Genomic DNA, 22,743 nt, shown 5'->3' with positions numbered 1-22,743 from the left:
CCCGTCTCGTGCCGATTCCAGCCAATCAGGAGGCTGGAATCGGCAATGGACCGCACAGAAGCCCTGCGGTCCACCGAGGGTGAAGATCCCGGCGGCCATCTTCAGCAGGTAAGTAAGAAGTCACCGGAGCGCGGGGATTCAGGTAAGCACTCTCCGGTGTTCTTTTTTAACCCCTGCATCGGGGTTGTCTCGCGCCGAACGGGGGGGGGTTGAAAAAAAAAAAAAAGCCCGTTTCGGCGCGGGACAACCCCTTTAATGACCTACTAATTAATTTTTCAGCCTTTTTCATTGCCTCACTCCAAGAGCTATAACTTTTTAATTTTTTTTGTCAACATAGTCATATGAGGGCTTGTTTTTTGTGAGAAAGTAATATTTTTTTAAATGGCATCCTTTTTGAGTACCGCATATACTTCAGTATTAGCCGACCCGAGTATAAGCTAAATCAATAAGTTTTACCACAAAAAACTGGTAAAACTTATTGACTCAAGTAGAAGCCTAGCTATACTTGAGAATATACTAGATTCAAAAAAACACAATACTCACCTCTCAGCCGGCGTCTGTGTCCCCGGCGTTGCGGCAAGCTGCTTCAGTCTTCTCCCCTCTGTCATCTCCCTGGCTTGGTTTTGAAATGCCCGGCCATCAGCGCTGTGATTGGATCGAGCGCCAGCCAATCACAGCCGGCGCTCGATAAACCAATCACAGCCATTCAGTGATGTAATTCACTGGCTGTGAATGAGTGCCGGCTGCGATTGGCTGGCACTCGATCCAATCACAGCGCTTCCTCACACAGCGCTGATGGTGGGGGATTTCAAAACTAAGCCAGGGAGAAGACTGAAGAGCTTGCCGCAACGCCGGGGAGAGCATCGCGCCGAGGACATAGACGCCAGCTAAGAGGTGGGTCCTTTTTTTTTTTTTTTCATTTATTTATTTTTTTTAACCTCACTTTAGTATAAGCCGAGGAGGGTTTTTCAGCACATTTTTTTTGTGGTTAAAAACTCTGCTCATACTCGAGTATATACGGTATATATAAAAAAAAAAAAATACTAAAGTTGTACAATACTATTAGGGGGTGTAAAGGGTTAAATACTGGGAATTAATGGTCGCTTGAGTCCCTGCTATTAGAGCCAAGTATCAGGCTATCATGCAACAACTGAGTATCCACTTCCCCCAGGCACAGGAGACCCGCGACGGGCTGCTAATGCAGTGCCGTCTTTTGACTGTGTTGCAGAATAAATCCCCTTTCTTCAAGACCTATGGAAAGTCATTAAGGGGTTAAAATATTAAGCTGCCATGGGAGTCAAGATGGGAGGAGACACTGAACGGGCAATTCTCCGGAGAGCTCTGGAGCAGGACATACCGGATGACCCACAAGATGTCCATCTCTGCCAAGGCACAGGAGCTCAATTACAAAATCGTCACGCAATGGTACAGAACCCCGGACAGGCTCCACAGAATTTTCCCAGAAGTCTCAAACACATGCTGGAGATGCTGCTCCACTGTGGGAGACATGCTGCACATCTGGTGGTCCTGCCCACTAATTGCGCCCCTTTGGGGAGATGTCGCCAGAGTTTACGAGAGGGTCTGCAGATCTCCCATGGGCCTGAACCCCGAGGTTGCTCTCCTTTCCATGCTCCCTGGTTCAGTATCTAGGATCAAAAAGAGCCTTATAGGCCATTTCATCATGGCCATGCGCCACATTATATCCCGGCACTGGAGGCGTGGAGGGGAGATCCAGAGGTCCGCGTGGGTGGAGGAGGTCGAACATATTAGGTACATGGAGGACCTTCGGAACAGCGAAACTGTGCAGAACCAACCAGCAGCCGGGTCTCGAGATGCCTGGATGGCCTGGATAGATTTCAAAGGCTCCCCTTCGTTTCTCAAATGGTTGGCCGACGGATCTCTATAGACAGAGATGAAAACCCACCCACGTGACATCGGGGCCCCCTTCCAACTTACCCGCCTGTTTCCTTAATTTCTCTTCTCCCAGAATCCATATATGCTCGGCGATTTCACGAGACAGCCAAACCCTTCACCCTCCGTCCCCTCCTCCCCTTTGTACCTAGTTCTCTTTCTCCCTCCCCTCTTTTTTCTTTCTCCTTTTCTTTATTTGTCCCCCAGCATTGTCTGGGGTATACCTATATATCGGTTTGTCCGGTTTTGTTTTGAATATAATGTTACCTACAAAATCTGTTTGCAACGCACATTGTTCAATTCCGCAGGGCTCAATGAAAATGCAGTGGCGGCGGTTCCTGGGTGGCGGGCGGTGCGGGCGACTCCCTCAGAAGCCCATCTGCTGATAGCGATAACTAAAAGTAAAGAGCATTGAGAGGAGGAATCCTCCATAGAAATTGGGGGGCTCGGACCCCGAGGTCCACACAACGACACCATTGTCTAGGTGGGGGCCACCTGACCAATAAATACTTTTTAAGATAAAGCTCTCGATACACAAAAAGGAAAAGTGGAGAGGCACGAACCCGCACTGGCCCGCGACCCGGACCGCGCTACAAGATAAGAGAACAACACCCTGCATGTACAATAAGTATCCATTTTATTGAAATGTTGTATGGTTGGCATAGAAAATTAATAAACACATTTTGAAAAAAAAAAATATTAAGCTGCCGTTATCAAGAAGGTGGGAAAAAAGCTTGTATAGGGAGTACACAATGTATAGAGATTAATAACAAACCTCTCATTGCCAGAGGATTTTGTTATGAGGCAAATTTAGCCAGTCATTCCAGACTATATAAAACTTATAGAAAGCTTATTAAGGAAAGATGCGACCTTTTTCAGACAAGCAACTGGCGTTACTATTACGCCACTTACGCACAGCAGAGCTGGATTCTGCATGTGGGAGCCCGCAGCGGAATCCAACCCTGACAGCAGCTTCCGCGTGTACCTGTATTTTTGCTTCTTCATCTGTACTGTGGATGGACCCGAAGGCTCGCCATCGGACACACGCAATTTCGATATTTTTTTTCCCCCTCGCACCATCACTATTCAATGGCGTGGAATCCGTGACGTGTCCACAATGTTTATTGGGGACGGGCCACGGATCGGACAGCTTCCATTTACCTCAATGGAAGCGGTCCACATGGAATCCACACAAAAATGAAGCATGCTGCGATTTGTCCTCCGCTTGCTATGGTCAGCATTTGTTGTGGATCTGCATTGCACACGCCTGTCGTGGATTCCACAGCAAAAATCCATTTCGGTGCAGGCGGCCTTAATGATTACTGTTAATGAAAGGAGTTTAGGCTCTCCTCTACTAAGCAATTTTTATTCTGGTAGCTGAGATTATGTGCATATTTGTATTATGCTCATTTGGAAAATAATCCAATAGGCAATGTAAGGGGATGAGAGACTTTCAAATATTTGGAACACTAGATTTGCAATAGCTTTCCAAAGGTTAGATATTGCTTTACATTCCCACCAAATATTTTCATATCTGTGATTGGATTATTGCAAAGGCAGCACTTAAAATTTAAAAGGGTTGTCCTGCGCCGAAACGGGTTTTTTTTTTTCAATAGCCCCCCCGTTCGGCACGAGACAAACCCGATGCAGGGGTTAAAAAAAAACCGGATAGTGCTTACCTGAATCCCCGCACGCCGGTGACGACTTACTTACCTTGCGAAGATGGCCGCCGGGATCTTCACCCTCGGTGGACCGCAGGTCTTCTGTGCGGTCCATTGCCGATTCCAGCCTCCTGATTGGCTGGAATCGGCACACGTGACGGGGCGAAGCTACAAGGAGCCGCTCTCCAGCATGAGCGGCCCCATTCAGAAGAAAGAAGACCGGACTGCGCAATCGCGTCTAATCGGGTGATTAGACGCTGAAAATTAGACGGCACCATGGAGACGGGGACGCTAGCAACGGAACAGGTAAGTGAATAACTTCTGTATGGTTCATAATTAATGCACAATGTACATTACAAAGTGCATTAATATGGCCATACAGAAGTGTATACCCCAACTTTGTTTCGCGGGACAACCCCTTTAATTTAGAAATCTCTAGATGATTCACACATTCAGATGTTTGGGGAATTACAGAAAATGATTCCAACCATTGGTCGTCTTAGGAGTTTGGAATCCCCATGTCCATTTGCAATTTTTGTTATAGATTTCTAATGCTGCGAGTTGATTAGTTGTCCTTTTGACCTTTGTCATTTTTTGTGGCAGTTTTAGGTCAATGCTGCAACAGACAGGTAGTAAATAGTCTTGCCTTTTCCCATAGTCTTATACTTGTATAGAAAAACTAACATATCCACGAGCAGATTCTTAAAATATGTTGGTTACAACCAAGACCATTGGGGGAGGTTATCATTGTCTCTTTGCCTTTATCAACACATTCCAATGCCTTTGTTCCTTGTCCCGCAGTTTTGTATTTTGTTAGGAAATGTGGGCATAATTCAAGTCTCTCCTTTTAGCCCATTGCATACGGGTGTATTTGCACAGCGGGATCCGGAGCGAGTGTTTGCCTCTAGATCCCGCAGCAAATACTGCCCATAGACATGCTATGCAAAACGCTTTTCCATGCCCACTAGCGGAAATCAACTGCAATTTTCCGCTCGCGGGGAAAAATTGCAGCGTGTCCTATTCTAGTGCGAGCCTCCCACAGATGGCTTCCATTGCAGTTAGGGGAAGCTGTCCATCTTGCGCCAACGAATCTACGTCGTTGCCGGCGTGTCATGTATGTGCATCCGCAGCACAGAGAAAACAACTACTAACAGGCACACGGGGGTCAACGCTGGGGCACAGGGTCTGATTCCGCTGCATTTGTCCTTGGCTGGATTTTTTTTACTAGATGCTTTCCCATTCCTGTTCTCTAAATTTAGTGTGGAGAAGAAATGTTCTTAGTAAGCTAGCTGTACTTTTGTTCTATCTTCATTATTTGAAAAATACCGTAGAAGCGATAATTAATAGCAGACATTTTGCCGCTTAAATATTTTAACATGTCTTGTACAGCGTCCAGACATCTTCAAGTAGCACTAATCATGGAGATGTCTTGTTGATAAAAATGATGACAGGCAGTGTCAAAGTCTCTACAGCTCATTCAAGCTGAGGCTTTTTAGCAGAGCCTTCTCAGGATTTGGTCTGCGTAAGAGTGGTTTTCACTGTTTTGTTAGTAGCCACCATCACTAATAAATTTTCTTAGACGTTGCCGCACTTCTCTTGAACTCTGTGCAGTGCTGCTGTGATGCTACTGTGTGCAACTTCAACAAAGTCTTGATGCACACTAGTTTAATGTTATACAGTAATAACGGGGATGGTGAGACCAGCAGAGTATTTTCTGCTAAACTGTTACTATTAGAACACATATTTTTAGGCTATTCCTTATATACACCATAATAAAATTTAAAAAAAAAAACAATGTGTCCACGATCATCCTTGGTTGCAAACACATCAGCTAGAAAGTCATGCAAGTCAGTCTGGGTCAGTTGTGGCATAGTAATTTTTAAGATTGATGTTCTCAGATAATTTATTAAAAGCAGGAAAGAACTGCTTTGTTGGCCTGAGAAGCCTGTAATTATTGGCTATCAATATTCTTTTCTGTCAGCATCACACATAATTGGATGTATTCATGATTCAGTCAAAAGCCGTTGACAACATCACACAACTGAGTCACACTCTCAGCGGCTTTGAAATAAGGCAGACCATTGCAGTGTGTGCTACATGGACTGTACTCGTTCACTGGGAGATCAAGGCCCTACCATGGCAATCTTATTACTCAGCTCCAGATAACAATTCAACAGTCTGGGCCAGATCATCAGTAGCAGAGAAGGTGAACAAAATGTTCAATTACAATTTGAGCGAAACATCCTTCTGTGAAAAGTTTAAGCATGTTGTACTTTATAACCAGAAAGATGCAAATAAAGGATTTAGAGAGAGACTGTCATGGATTTGCAGATCTCATTCTGTGGCCTGTATACGTGAAATTGCATTACATTGTTTATTTCTGTGCAAAATTAGAAAATCTGCAGTCGATATTTCTAAAACAGAAAAGGGAGACTTTATCACAGATAGGCAAGAAGACTCGTATGGGAAATACCAGTGTTGAGGATTTGTGGTGAAGCATTTGGACCTCAAAGGTTGTAGAACTGGATCTGAAAGCTGCTCTCGATGACTAGGAACCATGAAAAGGAGCATCAATGGTGACTTTTAACAGAAGGATATCAAGACGTGTACACCTTTTTTTTTTTTCTTTACCTTTTTTTTACCTAAACAAATTTGGTTAATTAAATGGAACCTGTCAGCAAGATTTAATGACAGGTGCTTCAATACTATAAAAAAATGTTTTACTGTAAAAGTGACCCAGCATTTTAGGGAAAGCATACCGGCTTCAGAGTGAAACCTAGATTAATAGAATCAGGGCACCTTTCATGGCTATTGCATCTTCATCTTACAGACAGTTTCCTAAATGCTTAGATTCTTGATATCCTATTTATAAACTAATCGTATTTTACTATCCGCAAGACTTACCTGCTGTCTAGTGCAGTCGCGCACAAAGTGTTGCGGAATAAGTTGGCGTTATACAAGTAAAGATTATTATTATTATTATTACATGTAAGCAAGAGTGGTTTCCATCTAAAACTGTGATTAAGTAACAAAAACCTAGTGGTATATTTGGGAAAGCAGATCATTTTCCTGTTACACAGCAGCAAAAAAGGATTCGTATGCTCCTAAATTAGGTTTACAGAAATGTTAATACATTTCCAATCTATACCCACACCAAAATATAATGCTGGTGATCTGCATTCAGTATGCTAAAGCCACAAACAGCACCATTAAATTGTGCATGCTTCTAAAGCATGAAGCTAATAACGTTTTGCAGATCCAATATATGTCTTCGAGCTCTTAGTCGGTGATGGTTGTTTTCTCTCAGCATAAAGCTAGGGCTATATTGCAATTTTTGGCAGGGGTTGCGCAACCAAAGATCACTTTGTAGCTTTGCGGCCCTGCACTGACATTAAAGTTGCAGAATAAGTTACAAGTTGCCGTGACCCAGAATTGTAGGTTGCAAAAGATTCAACCTCAGTGAATCCTTTTGCAACCTGTGAGTCACTGTCATGGCAGCTTGCGACTCACACGGCAAACCAATCGACTTTAGTGGTAGTGAGACATTGTAGGGCTACATAGCGATCTTTAGTCCTGTAACCCCTGTCACAGCTAAGATAGCCGTGTGTAACCCTAGCCTAAATATCCACCTTCCCACAGACAAAAAGCTGTTTGGTTACCTTAATTCTCATTAGACAGTGGCACTACAAGGCGTTTCCATGTATCCCCAGCCTTAAACAGCCAAACTGTAGGCAGTTTGCAGATAAGTTGCATGCAACTTACATTGATATCTGTGGTGGAAAAGTTGCATGTGACTTTTGACTTGTGACCAAAATTCAAAAGATTTGGCTTGCTGGTGACTTGCCATGCTGCAGTCGTGTAAGGTTGCAGGTCACAATGAGACACCATTGATAATTAGATATGATATCGCAGTGCAATACTGCAGTCTTCATGTCGCCAAGTAGCCCTAGCCTAAAAAAAAATGATCTTGGAAGTATGGGCTTCACAGGTCCTTTTTCAGTACATAAAGGCGCACAAAGTCTAGTTACTGACAAATCTGTTCTTCTGAAGAAATGTTGGTTAATGTGAACCATGCATCGATGCAAACCACTTATAGAAAATTTCATAAGAGGTTTTATAGAGCTGGAAAAGGCTTCATTTTTACGGACCTAGGTGTACCATCAATGCATTGTTAAATAAATGATCTGCACTGGAGAAAAATAAATTTATAAAGATATTTTACACACCCAGATATACACGGTGTGTTCACAGAAATACCTATCTAATGTCAAGAGATTTTCCCTATGCCTATGACCGCACCCATGAGAGAAGTCTGCCTTCCATCTGGATAGAAGAAAAAAAACTCTTCTCCTCAGTTTCCTCTTTCCTGCCCATAGTTTGGATTGGAGAGTGCTGAGGTAGGTGTTGCTGAGCTTTGCCCCGGCCTGCGTGCCTCCGGAGCTTTGCCCCGGCCTGCGTAATCATATGCTACCTTTTAACCTTGACCTTCTGTTTTCAGTAGAATACTGATCACTAGGATCATTTTTTGGTCATTTCTGATTGCAGTTGATAGTTGTTTTATAACAAACTATCTACATGTATCCTCCTAATTTTCTAATTTTAGAGCTGAACTTAAAACCTCTGCTTAGGCCAGTCCTACGGTTGTTTCTTCCCAGATGCAATGTTTTAGTGTAATTTCCCCCCCCCCCCCCCCCCCCCTTTCTTTGAAATCTAGCTTCGCTTTTTATCTAGGAATGACAAAGAAGCAAGTTCTATTATCTGAATGACTGTGGGGAAGGATCCAACTGGGCCTTGCAGTAGTGGCTTCTGACATACATTTCTGTAGGGCTAGAATGTTCATCTGGTCATGTGATATGGTCATGGAGTACTTTTTCTTTATTGCATCTGTTATACATCTTTTGGGAGTTTCGCTAGTACTCTCTTGGTGGATTCAAAACCAAGAGGGCTATTAGTCATCAGTAGAATTAGTTATTTATCTAGTTTAACCTCTCATGGGTGCTGTAATGGGCGTAATGCTTCCGCTAAATGGGTGCACGAGCGAGTGACATCACCACTAGTTAGTGCTCGTGCATAGCATTTAGACAGGCAGATCACCACTGAAGTATCGTTGACTTCTCTCTCAACAGGGAACATTTACACGCAGCAAGAAGTGAGCGAACCAGCGATAATTAAAATTTTTTTTTATTTTTTTTATGCTGGTTAAAAGTGAGCAACAAACGAAAAGTTATCAATTAGTAAAGATGGCTTTGTTTTTAGACACAACGATTTTTGCCCACTTTTCTTCTGTTTGAACAAATTTTGTGCTTAATCATCCCGTGTAAATGAAGGAAACAACAAGCTTACTTACTGGTAATCAATTTTCCATGTCAGCACCGCTGATCCTTTCCGCCACATACACACCTTTTAAAGATCCCATTTCCTGTTAGAATGGGAGTCGGGCTCTCTCATGGGTGCTGTTGTGGGTTCATGGAAAACTAATTAGTGGTAAGTAATTTCATTGCTACCAGCATTTTTTAAGGGTATGTGTGTAGCAAGCTTGTTGAAGTGCTAAGATAATTAAAGGGGAATCCATTTAAGACTAATTAGTATGACTATGCATTTATTTATTGGTGGCAATTAAAAAAAATTCCACAAATGAATTAATGCAATCCATGAAATAAAATAAATCTGTCAGCCAAAAGGTCCAATGACAATAACACAGTGAATCAGTGGCAATGGGTACATTTTTGTCAAGCCAAGATGCAAATTATGAAAGATATCTGACCGAATCGTACTGCGACACACGATGCTAGTGTTTCTACAAGCAAACCTGATGCAAGCTACTAGGCAAGTATAGCGGTAATGTTACGTACCAAAGAAAGATCTTAGTTGGCCTTGGACGCTAGATAAACTGCTCAGTTACTTGCTATTGACATAAAATCAAAGTTTGGTTCCAGCGTAATGTCGCTCTGTCAGGGTAATTCTGTGTACAGCACCAATCAGGCCCACCTCAATGCCCCGTTGCCGGCGGTAAAGGAAAAACGCCACACACGGAGGTCTGGTATAGTTCCTCACACGGGGAGTAACTGCACGCTTTATTGCAGGTTACATGCTGTTTTATACACCTTGCTGTGTCACTAGGAATGTGTAATTGTCTTATTAGCTCAAATCCACCGCATATCCATATATGTAATGTCCGCAGTTCCGCCTGAGACAGGGTTAATCATATAGGCAGTTAAGTTAATCATTATCCAGATGAGGCACTTCCAGTTTCCAGTCTTTGTGCAAGAAGTCACATAGTCAGGCATCCTTTTCTTCTGTTAGTTTTAGGTTACATCTCTCTCTGCCTTGCAAAACTCTGGTGTAATATCTACTCAAGTATCATTAAGGTCCATATTAAGTTTTTACATTATAGTATTGCATAGTATTAGCACACGTATAAAAAAAGGAAAAGCCTATAGCAATATATATACATATTCATATCTTCTACCTACATACACATATATTTCCCTCTCAGCTCTACTTCATTCTTAAAGAGGTGTGCATCAGTGGCTCACAGCTCAGTTTGGGACTGGCTGGATTGGCCCCGTTCTTTGATAACCATGTTTCCCAGGCTGGAACCCTCTAGATTTCTAGCTGTCAGGTCACCTTAAGGCAGCTGTCTACGTCAGATATCCAGCAATACCTGATGTTGGCATACTGGAGAGACTAATACGAGTGGGCTTGAAACAGTGACCCCAGAAATGCTATGTGCCGTCCCTTATGCCATGCTCAACCATGTGGACAACGGTGTGACCATAAAGCCTTGCTCACAGTTTGCTCTTCTGTAAACCATTCATGAACCTATACCAGTGAGTCGCAGGAGGTGTGGCATGTTGCCCCATCTTGTTGGAAAATGCAGTACATTCTTTCTTCTGGTGTTAGTCATAAAGCTGTTCGAATATGTCCTGTGTTTCTGACATTGTGCACCAAACACCAATTTTCTGGTTGTACAGTGGTGTTTTATTAGTCAGGTGGTAAGTTTCAGTAGTCCAGTACCTTGTATTCTTTGAGTTCATGTGACCTGATAAATGAAACCACACTTCGTCCTTTAAAGTACAGCTATAACTCCAAAAGTCCCCCAGCAATCCTAGTCAGCAACTACATACAATGATCTACGAGTTTAGCTTTGTCATGCTCTTTCAGTTCCTGTACACGTTATTCAGTATGCTTTCAGGTTCAGAGATTTTAGCACTCGCCAACATATCAGAAACTTGCTGGGACAGTCTCGCAGCTGATTTCGAGGGCCATGTGCAGTCTACTGCCAAATATCAGATTACTTTGGGCATCCGGTCTGACAGGCCTCGGTTTCTTAATGTTTGCGACACACTAGATTTGGCGACATTTCTGAACCAGGCTCTGAATATGTTTAGCAAGTACTTTTGTACTTGGGCAGTTGTCAGCAAAAGACTCTTGTGTTTCCTTAATTGATCTGCTTTGAGCACAGCCTTCCACAGTAAATGTTTGCTGTTGCAGGAGGATCATCATGAGGCAGATTTATGAAAGCCATCTAAGGCCCCCTGTCCACGGCAGTGTTTTAGCCGACAGTAAACCTAAAGCTTTCCATAGCATTGGAAAGCTCCATCCCCATAGCCACGAGCCGAGAATCATTGTGATTCTCCGCTCGCGGCCGGCAATTCGCAGCATGCTGCGAATTGCCCCGATTCTCCGCGGTCAGCCTATCTATCAGATTAGGCTGACCAGCGGCTCCTGTTGCCAGGCGGCAGAGCTCTGCCACGGGATACCGCAACGCCTGTGGACAGGGGGCCTAAAAGAAAGTCTTTGTTGCCACAGCAGCCAACTACAGTGCAGGTTTCATTTCTAATACTGCTGATGTGGTAGCGGGGATTTGGATAGGAAAGAGTTAATGCAAGTAAGATGCTGGGTGTTTTAAAAAGGAGGGTAGAAGAATGTCCATTTTAGGGCAGGAGATAAGACAGCAATTGTATAGGGGTAAAGAATTTACTACGCATGTGCAATATTGTAGTGAAATGTAACCAATCATTTTTATTTATTTTTATTTTTTTTAAAGATAGGCCGCCTGCACACTGCAGAGCAAGTTTCAACATGCCATTTTTTGCGCGCAATAGCTTTTTTATTTTTCCGTTAACATACACTACCGTTCAAAAGTTTGGGGTCACATTGAAATGTCCTTATTTTTGAAGGAAAAGCACTGTACTTTTCAATGAAGATAACTTTAAACTAGTCCTAACTTTAAACAAATGCACTCTATACATTGCTAATGTGGTAAATGACTATTCTAGCTGCAAATGCCTGGTTTTTTGTGCAATATCTACAAAGGTGAATAGAGGCCTATTTCCAGCAACTATCACTCCAGTGTTCTAATGGTACAATGTGTTTGCTCATTGGCTCAGAAGGCTAATTGATGATTAGAAAACCCTTGTGCAATCATGTTCACACATCTGAAAACAGTCTAGCTCGTTACAGAAGCTACAAAACTGACCTTCCTGTGAGCAGATTGAGTTTCTGGAGCATCACATTTGTGGGGTCAATTAAACGCTCAAAATGGCCAGAAAAAGAGAACTTTCATCTGAAACTCGACAGTCTATTCTTGTTCTTAGAAATGAAGGCTATTCCATGCGAGAAATTGCTAAGAAATTGAAGATTTCCTACAACGGTGTGTACTACTCCCTTCAGAGGACAGCACAAACAGGCTCTAACCAGAGTAGAAAAAGAAGTGGGACGCCGCGTTGCACAACTAAGCAAGAAGATAAGCACATTAGAGTCTCTAGTTTGAGAAACAGACGCCTCACAGGTACCCAACTGGCATCTTCATTAAATAGTACCCGCAAAACACCAGTGTCAACATCTACAGTGAAGAGGCGGCTGCGGGATTTTGGGCTTCAGGGCAGAGTGGCAAAGAAAAAGCCATATCTGAGACTGGCCAATAAAAGAAAAAGATTAAGATGGGCAAAAGAACACAGACATTGGACAGAGGAAGACTGGAAAAAAGTGTTGTGGACGGATGAATCCAAGTTTGAGGTGTTTGGATCACAAAGAAGAACGTTTGTGAGACGCAGAACAAATGAAAAGATGCTGGAAGAATGCCTGACGCCATCTGTTAAGCATGGTGGAGGTAATGTGATGGTCTGGGGTTGCTTTGGTGCTGGTAAGGTGGGAGATTTGTACAGGGTAAAAGGGATTCTGAATAAGGAAGGCTATCACTCCATTTTGCAACGCCATGCCATACCCAGTGGACAGCGCTTGATTGGAACCAATTTCATCCTACAACAGGACAATGACCCTAAACACACCTCCAAATTGTGCAAGAACTATTTACAGCAGAAGCAGGCAGCTGGTATTCTATCGGTAATGGAGTGGCCAGCGCAGTCACCAGATCTGAACCCCATTGTGCTGTTGTGGGAGCAGCTTGACCGTATGGTACGCCAGAAGCGCCCATCCAACCAATCCAACTTGTGGGAGATGCTTCTAGAAGCGTGGGGTGCAATTTCACAAGCTTACCTCAACAAATTAACAGCTAGAATGTCAAAGGTGTGCAATGCTGTAATTGCTGCAAAAGGAGGATTCTTTGACAAAAGCAAAGTTTGATGTAAAAACAATGTTATTTCAAATACAAATCATTATTTCTAACCTTGTCAATGTCTTGACTCTATTTTCTATTCATTTCACAACGCATGGTGGTGAATAAGTGTGACTTTTCATGGAAAACACAAAATTGTTTGGGTGACCCCAAACTTTTGAACGGTAGTGTAGTTGCGTGAGGGTTCATTTTTTGCGGGATGTCCTGTTTGCGATGGTACCATTTTGGAATTCATACGATCGCTTTTTATTGCATTTTTTTTCTTAGATACAGGATGACAACGTTTATAGTGTGTGGTAAATAGTGATCGGACATTTACGGATGCAGTGATACCAAACATGTATTTTTGTTTTATTATTTAGATTCTTATAAATATGGCAAAAGGGAGTGGGAGGTGGGGGGGTTAAACTCCTTAATTTTTTGTTTAATCATGATTAATAAAACTTCATTGATCTTAATTTTTACTTTTTTTTTGTGTCCCCAGACAACGACTTGTAATGCTTTGATTGCTCCTGCAGTATGGTGTAATGCTATAGCGTTACATCATACTGCGATCGGGCAGGCAGTCTACCAAGCTACCCCACGGGCATTCTTCCATGACACCCACACGGCTCCCTGCGATCTCGTCGCGGTGGAGGCCGCTTGGGACCCCTGAACATTATTTGGAGGATTTAAATGGTTAACAACTTCGATGAGCCGCGCGGCTTATCTGAGCTGTTGCTGCCGGTTGTCAGTTGTAATAAACAGCCAGCAGCCTGTATGTATGTATGTAGGTAGGTAGGGAGATTGCCGCACGATCTCTCTTCATACATAGCCTGGCGATACAGGACGTGTAAACATGACAGACTGGTCACTGAGGGGTTACTGGTCAACCCACATTAGTAGGAACCCTTGGATTAAAATAATAAAGTGAACTATACTTTTCACTCAGTGGCTGCTGGGATACACCACTGCAGCCTTGCGGTGTTCTCTGTGATTGCTGTGACAGATAATATCACAGGAAATCGGGGGACCGTTGCAGGCAATGAGAAACTGCAGCGCCACTGCTCATTCTCCTGGCATCGATGCTTACATCCTGAGTGCCGTGATGTCAAGATTTTAATAACGTGACACTGCAGCACCTCATTGGCTGCTGCAGTCCAGTGATTTACTGTGACATTATCTGTCACAACAATCACCAGGATCACAATGGTGTTGCAGCACTATATCCCGGTGGCTGGAGAGGGGTAAATATGGTTTATTTTAATACAAAGGGTCCTAATATAGCAGGGTTGCCCAGTAACCAGACAACCTCTTTAATATTTTACATTTGTATTTTGCGAATGTCGGAACAGTAGGTCCTAGAGAGCTGAAACGGTCTGCAGTACCAGATTTACATGTGTGGCAAATTACATGCAGATTGGTCAAGTTGTTTGGCCAGGTACTGGTGTATCTTGTCTCCAACACAAGTATGGGTGGAGACCTAGTGCTGTGCTGTACCCGCCCAGTGTACACCCAGAAGTTAGTGATTGGCTGCCTGGGACAGAGGTTTTCCTTGGATGAAGGGTTAGGGTTAGTTTCAGTGTTGGGCTTACAAACCTAACACTGAAACTAACCCTACATACAAGGCGACCCGTCTTCGGCAGCCTACCATCATGTCGGGCGACAGCTGTTGTCAATGCCTGTGCGGCGGGGAGAGGAGCATGGAGCATACTCACAGCGGTCTCCGCTGCAGTGAGGATCAGAACCGGAGATGAGTCCAGCGGGGAGAGCAGTGGGGACCCCAGTGACAGCGCTCCTGGCTGCAGTGGGCGCAGGGGGAACAGGAGCCCACATTGGGAGTGCGGCGTGGAGAAGGAACCTGCAGAACATTTACAGCGGTCCCCACCATCAGCAACTGACCGGGGGCTACGAGATTGGAGGTGTCAGTCCGCTGAGGAGAGCAGTGGGGAGCTCTGGGACGGCGGTCCTGGCTTCAGCAGCGGTGAGCTGAGTGACAGCGGTCCCGGCCGCAGCAGCGGCCGCAGGCTTCACGGGAGCAATGTCTTCTCTGCTGCAGTGCTGCCCAATCGGAAGCTAGGGGCATGACAGAGGCGTTCTTTCCTGCTAAGTACTCACACCCCTAGCTTCCGGTGTCGACAAGGTACAACAGACAGTTTGGCCATGCATAAAGAACAAACATTGATTTTTATATATGTAAATATGTATACATATCAAAAACCAATCTGCCATAGTTGCTTTGAGAAATGCAGAGCATAGTTTGCATGAAATTGCAGTAAGAGGATATGTTAGGGGAAAAAATCACCACCAGTGGCCATACTTACTGATACAAAATCCAAGGGCAGGTATAAAACCATATCCCTCAGCACTCAGACAGCCAAATTGCAATATGGAGGAGCAATACTGATGAACAACCATTCGCATATCTACGTCATATTGGGTGGAGTGGCTGCTTAGTATCATACGTGCACATAGATAAGACATACAAAAGGTGCCAGACCAACTGATACGTGTGGTGCACGAAGCAGGCTTACTACCAATTAATGACCCCACATACGATTCAGGTCGGTGAATTAACCTGCACCTCAAAGGTGAACCACACTGGTACTGCCCCCATGGCCACTCATCTCCAATAAGAATTTTAATAAAAAGCAAGCAAAAAAAAGACCCTTACAGTCCTAAAAAAGAAGAATGAGTTATGGGTCTCAGAAGTTTGGCAACAGTATTTTTTTATTTTTAAAGGTTTTTTTTTAAATTAATTTTTTAATATAAAATTGTGTGTGAGTGTATTTAAAGAGGAAATAGAAAGTCACTTGTGAGATATCCTTGTGGATCCTAAACTTCTACATTCAGTATTCGGACAACCCCCAAAAAAGTTTTTTCTTTACATTTTGAATTTAGCCGGGTCACATAAGAGATGACGCTCTTGGCTTCTATTCACATGGCAGAGTCTAGTGCAGATTTAGCTACCTCTAAAAACTACAGCAGAAATCATGCATGCGAATTTAACCTTTTTCCATGAGCAAAAAACTATGCAGAATTCCTAATGCATATATGATATAAAATCCATGTCAAGAAGTGGCATGTCACCTTTTCTTCCCACGTGGATTAAATAAAACACGTGCAAAAAAAAAAACCGCTGCGCAATCCGCTACAAAAATTCCGCATGTGAACATTTGGGTGCCTACATTTTTGATGTATGTATTTTATAAAATGTACAATGTGAAAAATTGTAATATGTTAATACTTAAACTTTTTTTTGTTTCATGCAGGTATCATGTACATAGCAAATTGGTGAGTTTCATGGCTCCTATAGGTCACAGCACAATGAATGATGAGGCCAGGTGAGTAATAGACTAATAATGTTTATCAAATGGCTCCATGACAGCGTGACATTGACTTGTTCTTCATTCTGCTGTCCTGTTATTTTCTTATCAGTTCGGCATTTGTCACAACTGTCATTGCAAGACGTTGTCTGTACAACAGCCTTGGTCTTTTTGCCTAGTTAATATTCTCATAATAACTAGTATTGAGCAAAATGCTGCAACATCTTCACATCTTTAACCTAAAAGGCTAAGGCTGCACTGCTAATCTGCCCAGGACACAGGTTGTGTGCCCAAAGACTGCACTTTGGCTCTGGTACATCGCATCTTAATGTAAGTGAATGCTGTCACATTGTTACTCACAAGTTGCTGTGCCCCGGCAATTGTCATAAATCCATTGTGACCACATTCACTTACATTAAGACACAATGTAGCAAGGCTATAGTGGCGGACTGAAGTCACCATGTAGTCCTAGTGTAAATCTGACAAAATGGTGTCTTTATAACAGTGAATATGCATTCGATAATTCCAGAAGCAGATAGATGAACAGATTCTGTTCTTTGTGACTATAATAGCATTATTCAGTTGTTGCAGGTCTGTCGGACACCTCTGTTTTTGCGGTTGCATGCAGATAGAAGGGTCTTAGTCATAAACCACACAAATCTGGGATCCTTTCCTTGCCAATGACTCAGACTGGTGGTACAATGGTGAGGGGATGGTTTCTAATTACAGTTATGCAGCCTACTTGATATTAGTTGCTGATGATGCCACATTTCTGCACTAATGGGCCACAGGAAAGTAACCTGCTTCTTGCAATACTGCGACAGGAAGAACAAGCAAATGGATTTACCCACCTGTTACAACAGATGCTGGAAGAGGTCCCCATTCATGTCTATGCACCTCTGGGCACGTTGCAACAATATTGGGTGATGCATCCTGCAGCTCGTTAACGATGTTGCGAATAGTGTTCATGATGTTTCCTTGACTTCATCCAGGGTATGCGTATCGTCGGCCTACACTTTCTGCTTTAAATTTCCCCACAGATAAGTCACCATAATACTTTGCTCACAGTTATCTATTATGAACAGTTTATGAGCCCGTCTCAGTGAGTCACAGGAGGTGTTTCTTGTAGCCCCAGCTTGTTAGAAAAAGCAGTACAATCTTTCTTCTGGTGTTAGTTGGTCATAAAACTGCTCAAACATGTCCAGATGAAGCAGTCTTTACAGTTGATTCAAAGAAAATTACGCCCACTATTCGTGTTCCTGACACACGAAGGCAAATGCTAATTTCCTGGTTGTACAGTGGTGTTTGAGTGGACATTTTTAGTAGCCCAGTACCTCTTATTTTGTGACTTCACGTGACCTGATAAATGAAACCACACTTCGTCCATCATAAAGGACAGCAATGAGTCCAAAAGTCCTGTAGCAATCCTAGTCAGCAGCCATGTATGGTAATTTAGGCATTTAGGACTGTCGAGCTCTTTCAGCTCCTGTACATGTTTAGTTTCAGGTTCAGAGATTTCAGCACTCACCAACATCTTGTTCATGATACAGAAACTTGCTGGGCTGGGACAATCTGCGTTTATTTCTAAGGGCTATTTGCAATGTTGTGGACAACTTCAGATGTCTGGACTGAGAGGCCTTGGTTTATTTATATTTGCAACAGAGCCTCTTGCATTTCCTTAACCCCTTAAGGACGCAGCCCTTTTGTTTTGTTTGTTTTTCATCCTGCTGAAACATTGAACTAGTAACCTATTGTAGCATTCACTATTAGTGGTCAGTGGCCGACAAGTGCTGTGGCACTGCTTTACATGCAGACACCGCCCCGAGAGGAATACAGCACATACCTTTACAGTAACTTTCATCGGTTAAGGCTAATGCCCATGGACGGATTTATGCAGCGTTCCCCGCGGCGTAAATCCGCGGCAGAATAATGCACTTATTGGGTTCTATTGAACCTAATAGTTCAGTCCTCACATGCGGGATTCTGCTTTGCATTTACGCCTGGGGGGGGGGGGGGGGATCATGACCTGTTCTATTTTGCTGCATTTTTATGTGGCAGGAGGTCTCCATTAATATAGTATTAATGGAGACCGCGGTAAAAAGCACCGTTTTCCATGATCGCCAGCAGGGACTTTTTGTTTATTCCGCGGGGTTTCCGCGACCTAAAACCACGGGCGTATCCCGCTTAATGACTGCAATTTAAGGGCACCTCAGGTGAAATTCTTTTTTAATTCCTTATGTAACTAGTCCCCCAGTATACACAGACTTATTCAAAAAGGGAGTAGTACATTTGGGGATTTAATTACAAACAAACTGCAAAAGACAGGTGAACAAGCTGTACATCACTGAAAAGAGGAAGTTTAAAAGTTTTTTTCTGAAATACTAATAAGTTCCATGTTTTGCCACATCGCAACACAGGGTGCCTTGTTTACAGTTTTATGATCCCAGAGGAACATATGCAACAAAGTTCAATACATTTTCTGTGCCACTCATAAATTTTATGGTGGCGAGCTGGCCGTTTTTGGAATCGAGACCGGAATTCATGTTCCACTTGAACAGTGGATCTGTGTGGATATCACAAGCCCTGTACATGTACTATACAACACAAGCTACTACTGTTTCCCCGAAAATAGGTCCTAAGGTCCTACCCCGATAATAAGACCTATCAGGTTTTCGGGGGAGGCTCAAAATATAAGGCCTCCCCTGAAAATAGGACCTGGCTAAAGTGCAACCTCCCGCTCCCAAAAAAAAACTATACTCACCTGGTCCGCGGCGTCCCGATGTCTCCTGATAGTCTCCGGCGGCTCTGCAGTAAACTTTGTACTTTGTCCTCATAGCATCACTGAACATTACTCCAGCGCCGGCTTTGCTGAAGGCGGGGTATTCAAAGCCCCGTCACCAGCAGATGATCAGCTGTGAGACGAGGAGGACGAAGTTTACCGCAGCGCTACTGCCGGAGACCATCTGGACGCTGTGGGCCAGGTGAGTATAAGGCACCCTCTCCCCGAAAATAAGACAATTTTTGGGGCAAAAAAATAATATAAGACAGTATATTATTTTCAGGGAAGCACGGTACTGATGATTAGAGTCTTCTATCACACAGATATAGCGAAGATCGCAGGTCATGGTCTGTAGTATGTTTAGGTGAATATAGAAGGTAATGGCAGTCTCCTTCCAGCAGGCAGAGATTATGCTGGCTCTAGTTGGTGTGATGCTGTGCTGATGCATGACGGGAGAATTGGAGCATAGAGAAAGTGAGCGGGGAGAAATTTCTGTATCAAAATGGTGCCTGATAACTATTAAGAGGCTGCAATGCTTGGAAACGACTGCAATATACATAAACGTATAGAGTGTGATGGGCAATCAGGTGAGGAAGGCAGGAATGGAATTTGGGTTTTTGCTGGATTTGCCCTTTAAATAAAAGTATATACGGTTTCTGCATACATTTTGTATTTATTTTACTTTTCAATACAATTATAAGAAATGTATCCAAAAATATACCAGCAGAACATTATCAAGTTAACATGTCAAAATTTATGACAAGCCCCTCATCTTTTTTAACTGAAAGGGACCATGCAACATCTGCAGTTTAACAATATAATTTCTATACTACCTGTATACATACAGTATTAGAGGAACACATAAAAAGGAGTAACTGTTAGAGACTGGTTTATTATTCAATGACTACTTCCATCTATATGTCCCTATAGAATGTTTCCCCCGTAAATGGACTCTTGTAAGTCTTCTCTTTACCTTTTAATTTTCATCTCCAACACCTCAATGAGAGCTGTCACGTTAGTGAGAGCTGTATCTCCCTGACTGTATGATTGTAGCTTCCGGGTGAGTGAGAAGGCTGCACGCAGCTATAAAGAACAGAGATCATTAGCACCCTGGTTACTCTCTATGCTGCAGTGGAATGCTGGCTCTCAGTTATGCTGACACCGCTGGAAGAAGCATTGGCCCATTTGTTAGAAATTGCAAAAATCATCCAAAGAACGAGCTGCTCTAACAAACCAGTAGATAAAACATTTTGAATGAACTGTATAGTGGGAAATCAGATGACATCCATGTATAACAGGCAGCAGAAATTAAAAGGTACTGCTGGTACTTTCCTCCTCTACATGCACAACACTCCAATTAAAAAAAGACTGCAGTTATGCAATTTTCATTTTCCTTAAAGGGGTTGTCTCGAGGAAGCAGTGAAATTTTTTTTTTTGCCCAGTCCCCCTTATTAAGCATACATTATACTAAGCACCCATGTAAATGACTTTTCTAGCCGGTTTCTACTTACAGTTCCAGCGTTTCAGCAACTTATAAAAAGTTTCCCCAAGATGGCCGCCGGCTCTTTTCCCGTCGCTTGCTGTAGCCCGACGTGCGCGCTCCCGAGACGCTACCAGCTGTTTCTCCCTGACGACCGGACCCCCCGCGGCCGCCGACCGGACCCCCGCGGCCGCCGACCGGACCCCCCGCGGCCGCCGACCACGGCACACGCTCTTGGGCCACAATCACCCACCGCCAGGCAGTAGGCCCCCGGCGCGCTAGGCCCCCGGCGGCAGTCCGTCACCCATCACTTACCTGGGCGGCTTCTCGGCTGGGCTGGGCTTCTCGGCTGGGCGGCTCAAGTTTCTGCACCTTCCTCTAAGAGAGGATGGTAGCAGAATGGCCGCTCCAGCGCGCTCCCGAGAAGTTACAGCTCGTCTGCGCATGCGCAGAAGAGCTGTAGCGGCGAGCACGCTGAAGCGGCTCGTGCTCAGAGCAGAAGACCGGACTGCGCAAGCGCGTCTAAAAAAGCAAGCCGCCAGCGAAATTAGACGGAACCATGGAGATGAGGACGCTGGCAACGGAGCAGGTAAGTGAATAACTTCTGTATGGCTCATATTTAATGCACGATATATATTACAAAGTGCATTAATATGGCAATACAGAAGTGTATAACCCCACTTGATTTCGCGAGACAACCCCTTTAAGGCTGGGTTGTCACGGGACGGAAATACTGCTGAAATCTTGCACCGAAAAATCGCAATATTTCCACCGGAGAGCCACAGCTTCAAAACCCCGTGGCATTTCGCCGTGGGTTTTGGAGCGGTTCAGCTGCCGGCATTCGGCTGCGGCTTTCTCTCCCCACAGAGAGAAGTTAGACTGCAGTGGAAAAAAAATAATAGATTGACTTGCCGCGGAATTGAATTCCATGCCGATTGGCTGCCCCATGTGGACGAGATTTTTGCAAAATCGGGTCTACATGACTGGCTAATCCCGGGATTAGGAGATGTGGGTGGAATTGCCACATGGAAATTTCACGGCAATTCCGTCCCGCGTGAACCCAGCCTAAAAGTGCATTTGTTAGTGCTTCTTGCGTAGCTTTTATAGCTATAGACCCACTGCTGCATGGCAAAGTAGGCAACAAGCTGTCCAGCACTGATGAATGAATGGTCAAATGAATGAACGGTGATGTGTTCTAAGGACTAGCCTTCCCTTTGCCTATACTCTTGTGTCTAACAAACATGATGACTGTGACATACAAGTGGCTAAATTGCAGAAGTCAGTATTTTCTCTCCATTCTGCTATAATTTTACAAAATAGTAGAATTACAACATATTTTTTAACTTCTGCAGAAAATACATATGGGAATGAGAATTCTAAAGGAGAATTACAACAAAAAAGTAGCCCGGCTCCAATCCCAGCACTACCCTCTTATGAAAGTTGTATAACTAATGAAAAAATAAAAACTTGTTTTTTGTTACCCATAGCATTTTACCTAAGAATGAAAGCTGTGCTGTGATTGGGTAATAGGAAATAGCAAATAGGTTATGGTGGAAATCTGTGTGCAAAACGAATCAATGAACCCCTTAACACTACAGGATGTACAGTTACGTCCAGCATTGATCCTACTCCGTACAATGCATGTGTCAGCTGTTTCTTACATCCAACACCCGCCCGTAACAGCTCCGATAAGCTGTGCTGCTCATCGAAGCCGGTAACCCTTTAAATCCCCTGAATGATGTTCAGGGGTCCTGTACGGCCCCCCGCAATGAAATCGCGGGTTGCCGTGCGGTCGTTGTGGCAGCCTGGGGCCTTCTGAAAGCCCCCAGTGCTGCCATTGCATATTGCCTATGAAAGCCATGCCTGTTATGTGTCTTGATAGAATGACTGTCCGATTGTGGTATAATGTAATGCTATGGCATTACATCATACTGCAGGAGTGATTAAAGCAGTGCAAGTTTTTGTCCCCTATGCGGGCTAAAAAAACTTGTAAAAATACGTTTTTAAAAAGTTTTACAAATTAAAAA

General features: G+C 43.6%; 1 protein-coding gene across 1 annotated transcript in view; it reads left to right on the top strand.

Moving 5' to 3' along the window:
- The window catches only part of AATF (apoptosis antagonizing transcription factor), a 177,226-nt gene that overhangs the window by 130,328 nt on the left and 24,155 nt on the right, over window positions 1–22,743 (top strand). Inside the window, exon 11 of the mRNA XM_066609243.1 lies at window positions 16,404–16,475. Coding sequence (XP_066465340.1) covers window positions 16,404–16,475 — 72 coding nt within the window. The remainder of the gene's footprint in view (window positions 1–16,403; window positions 16,476–22,743) is intronic.

Source organism: Eleutherodactylus coqui, chromosome 1 (genome assembly GCF_035609145.1).
Source record: "Eleutherodactylus coqui strain aEleCoq1 chromosome 1, aEleCoq1.hap1, whole genome shotgun sequence".
In the NCBI taxonomy this organism is placed as follows: domain Eukaryota; kingdom Metazoa; phylum Chordata; class Amphibia; order Anura; family Eleutherodactylidae; genus Eleutherodactylus; species Eleutherodactylus coqui.
Note: the sequence above shows the minus strand (reverse complement) of the source record. Positions and strands in the feature narration are given on the sequence as shown.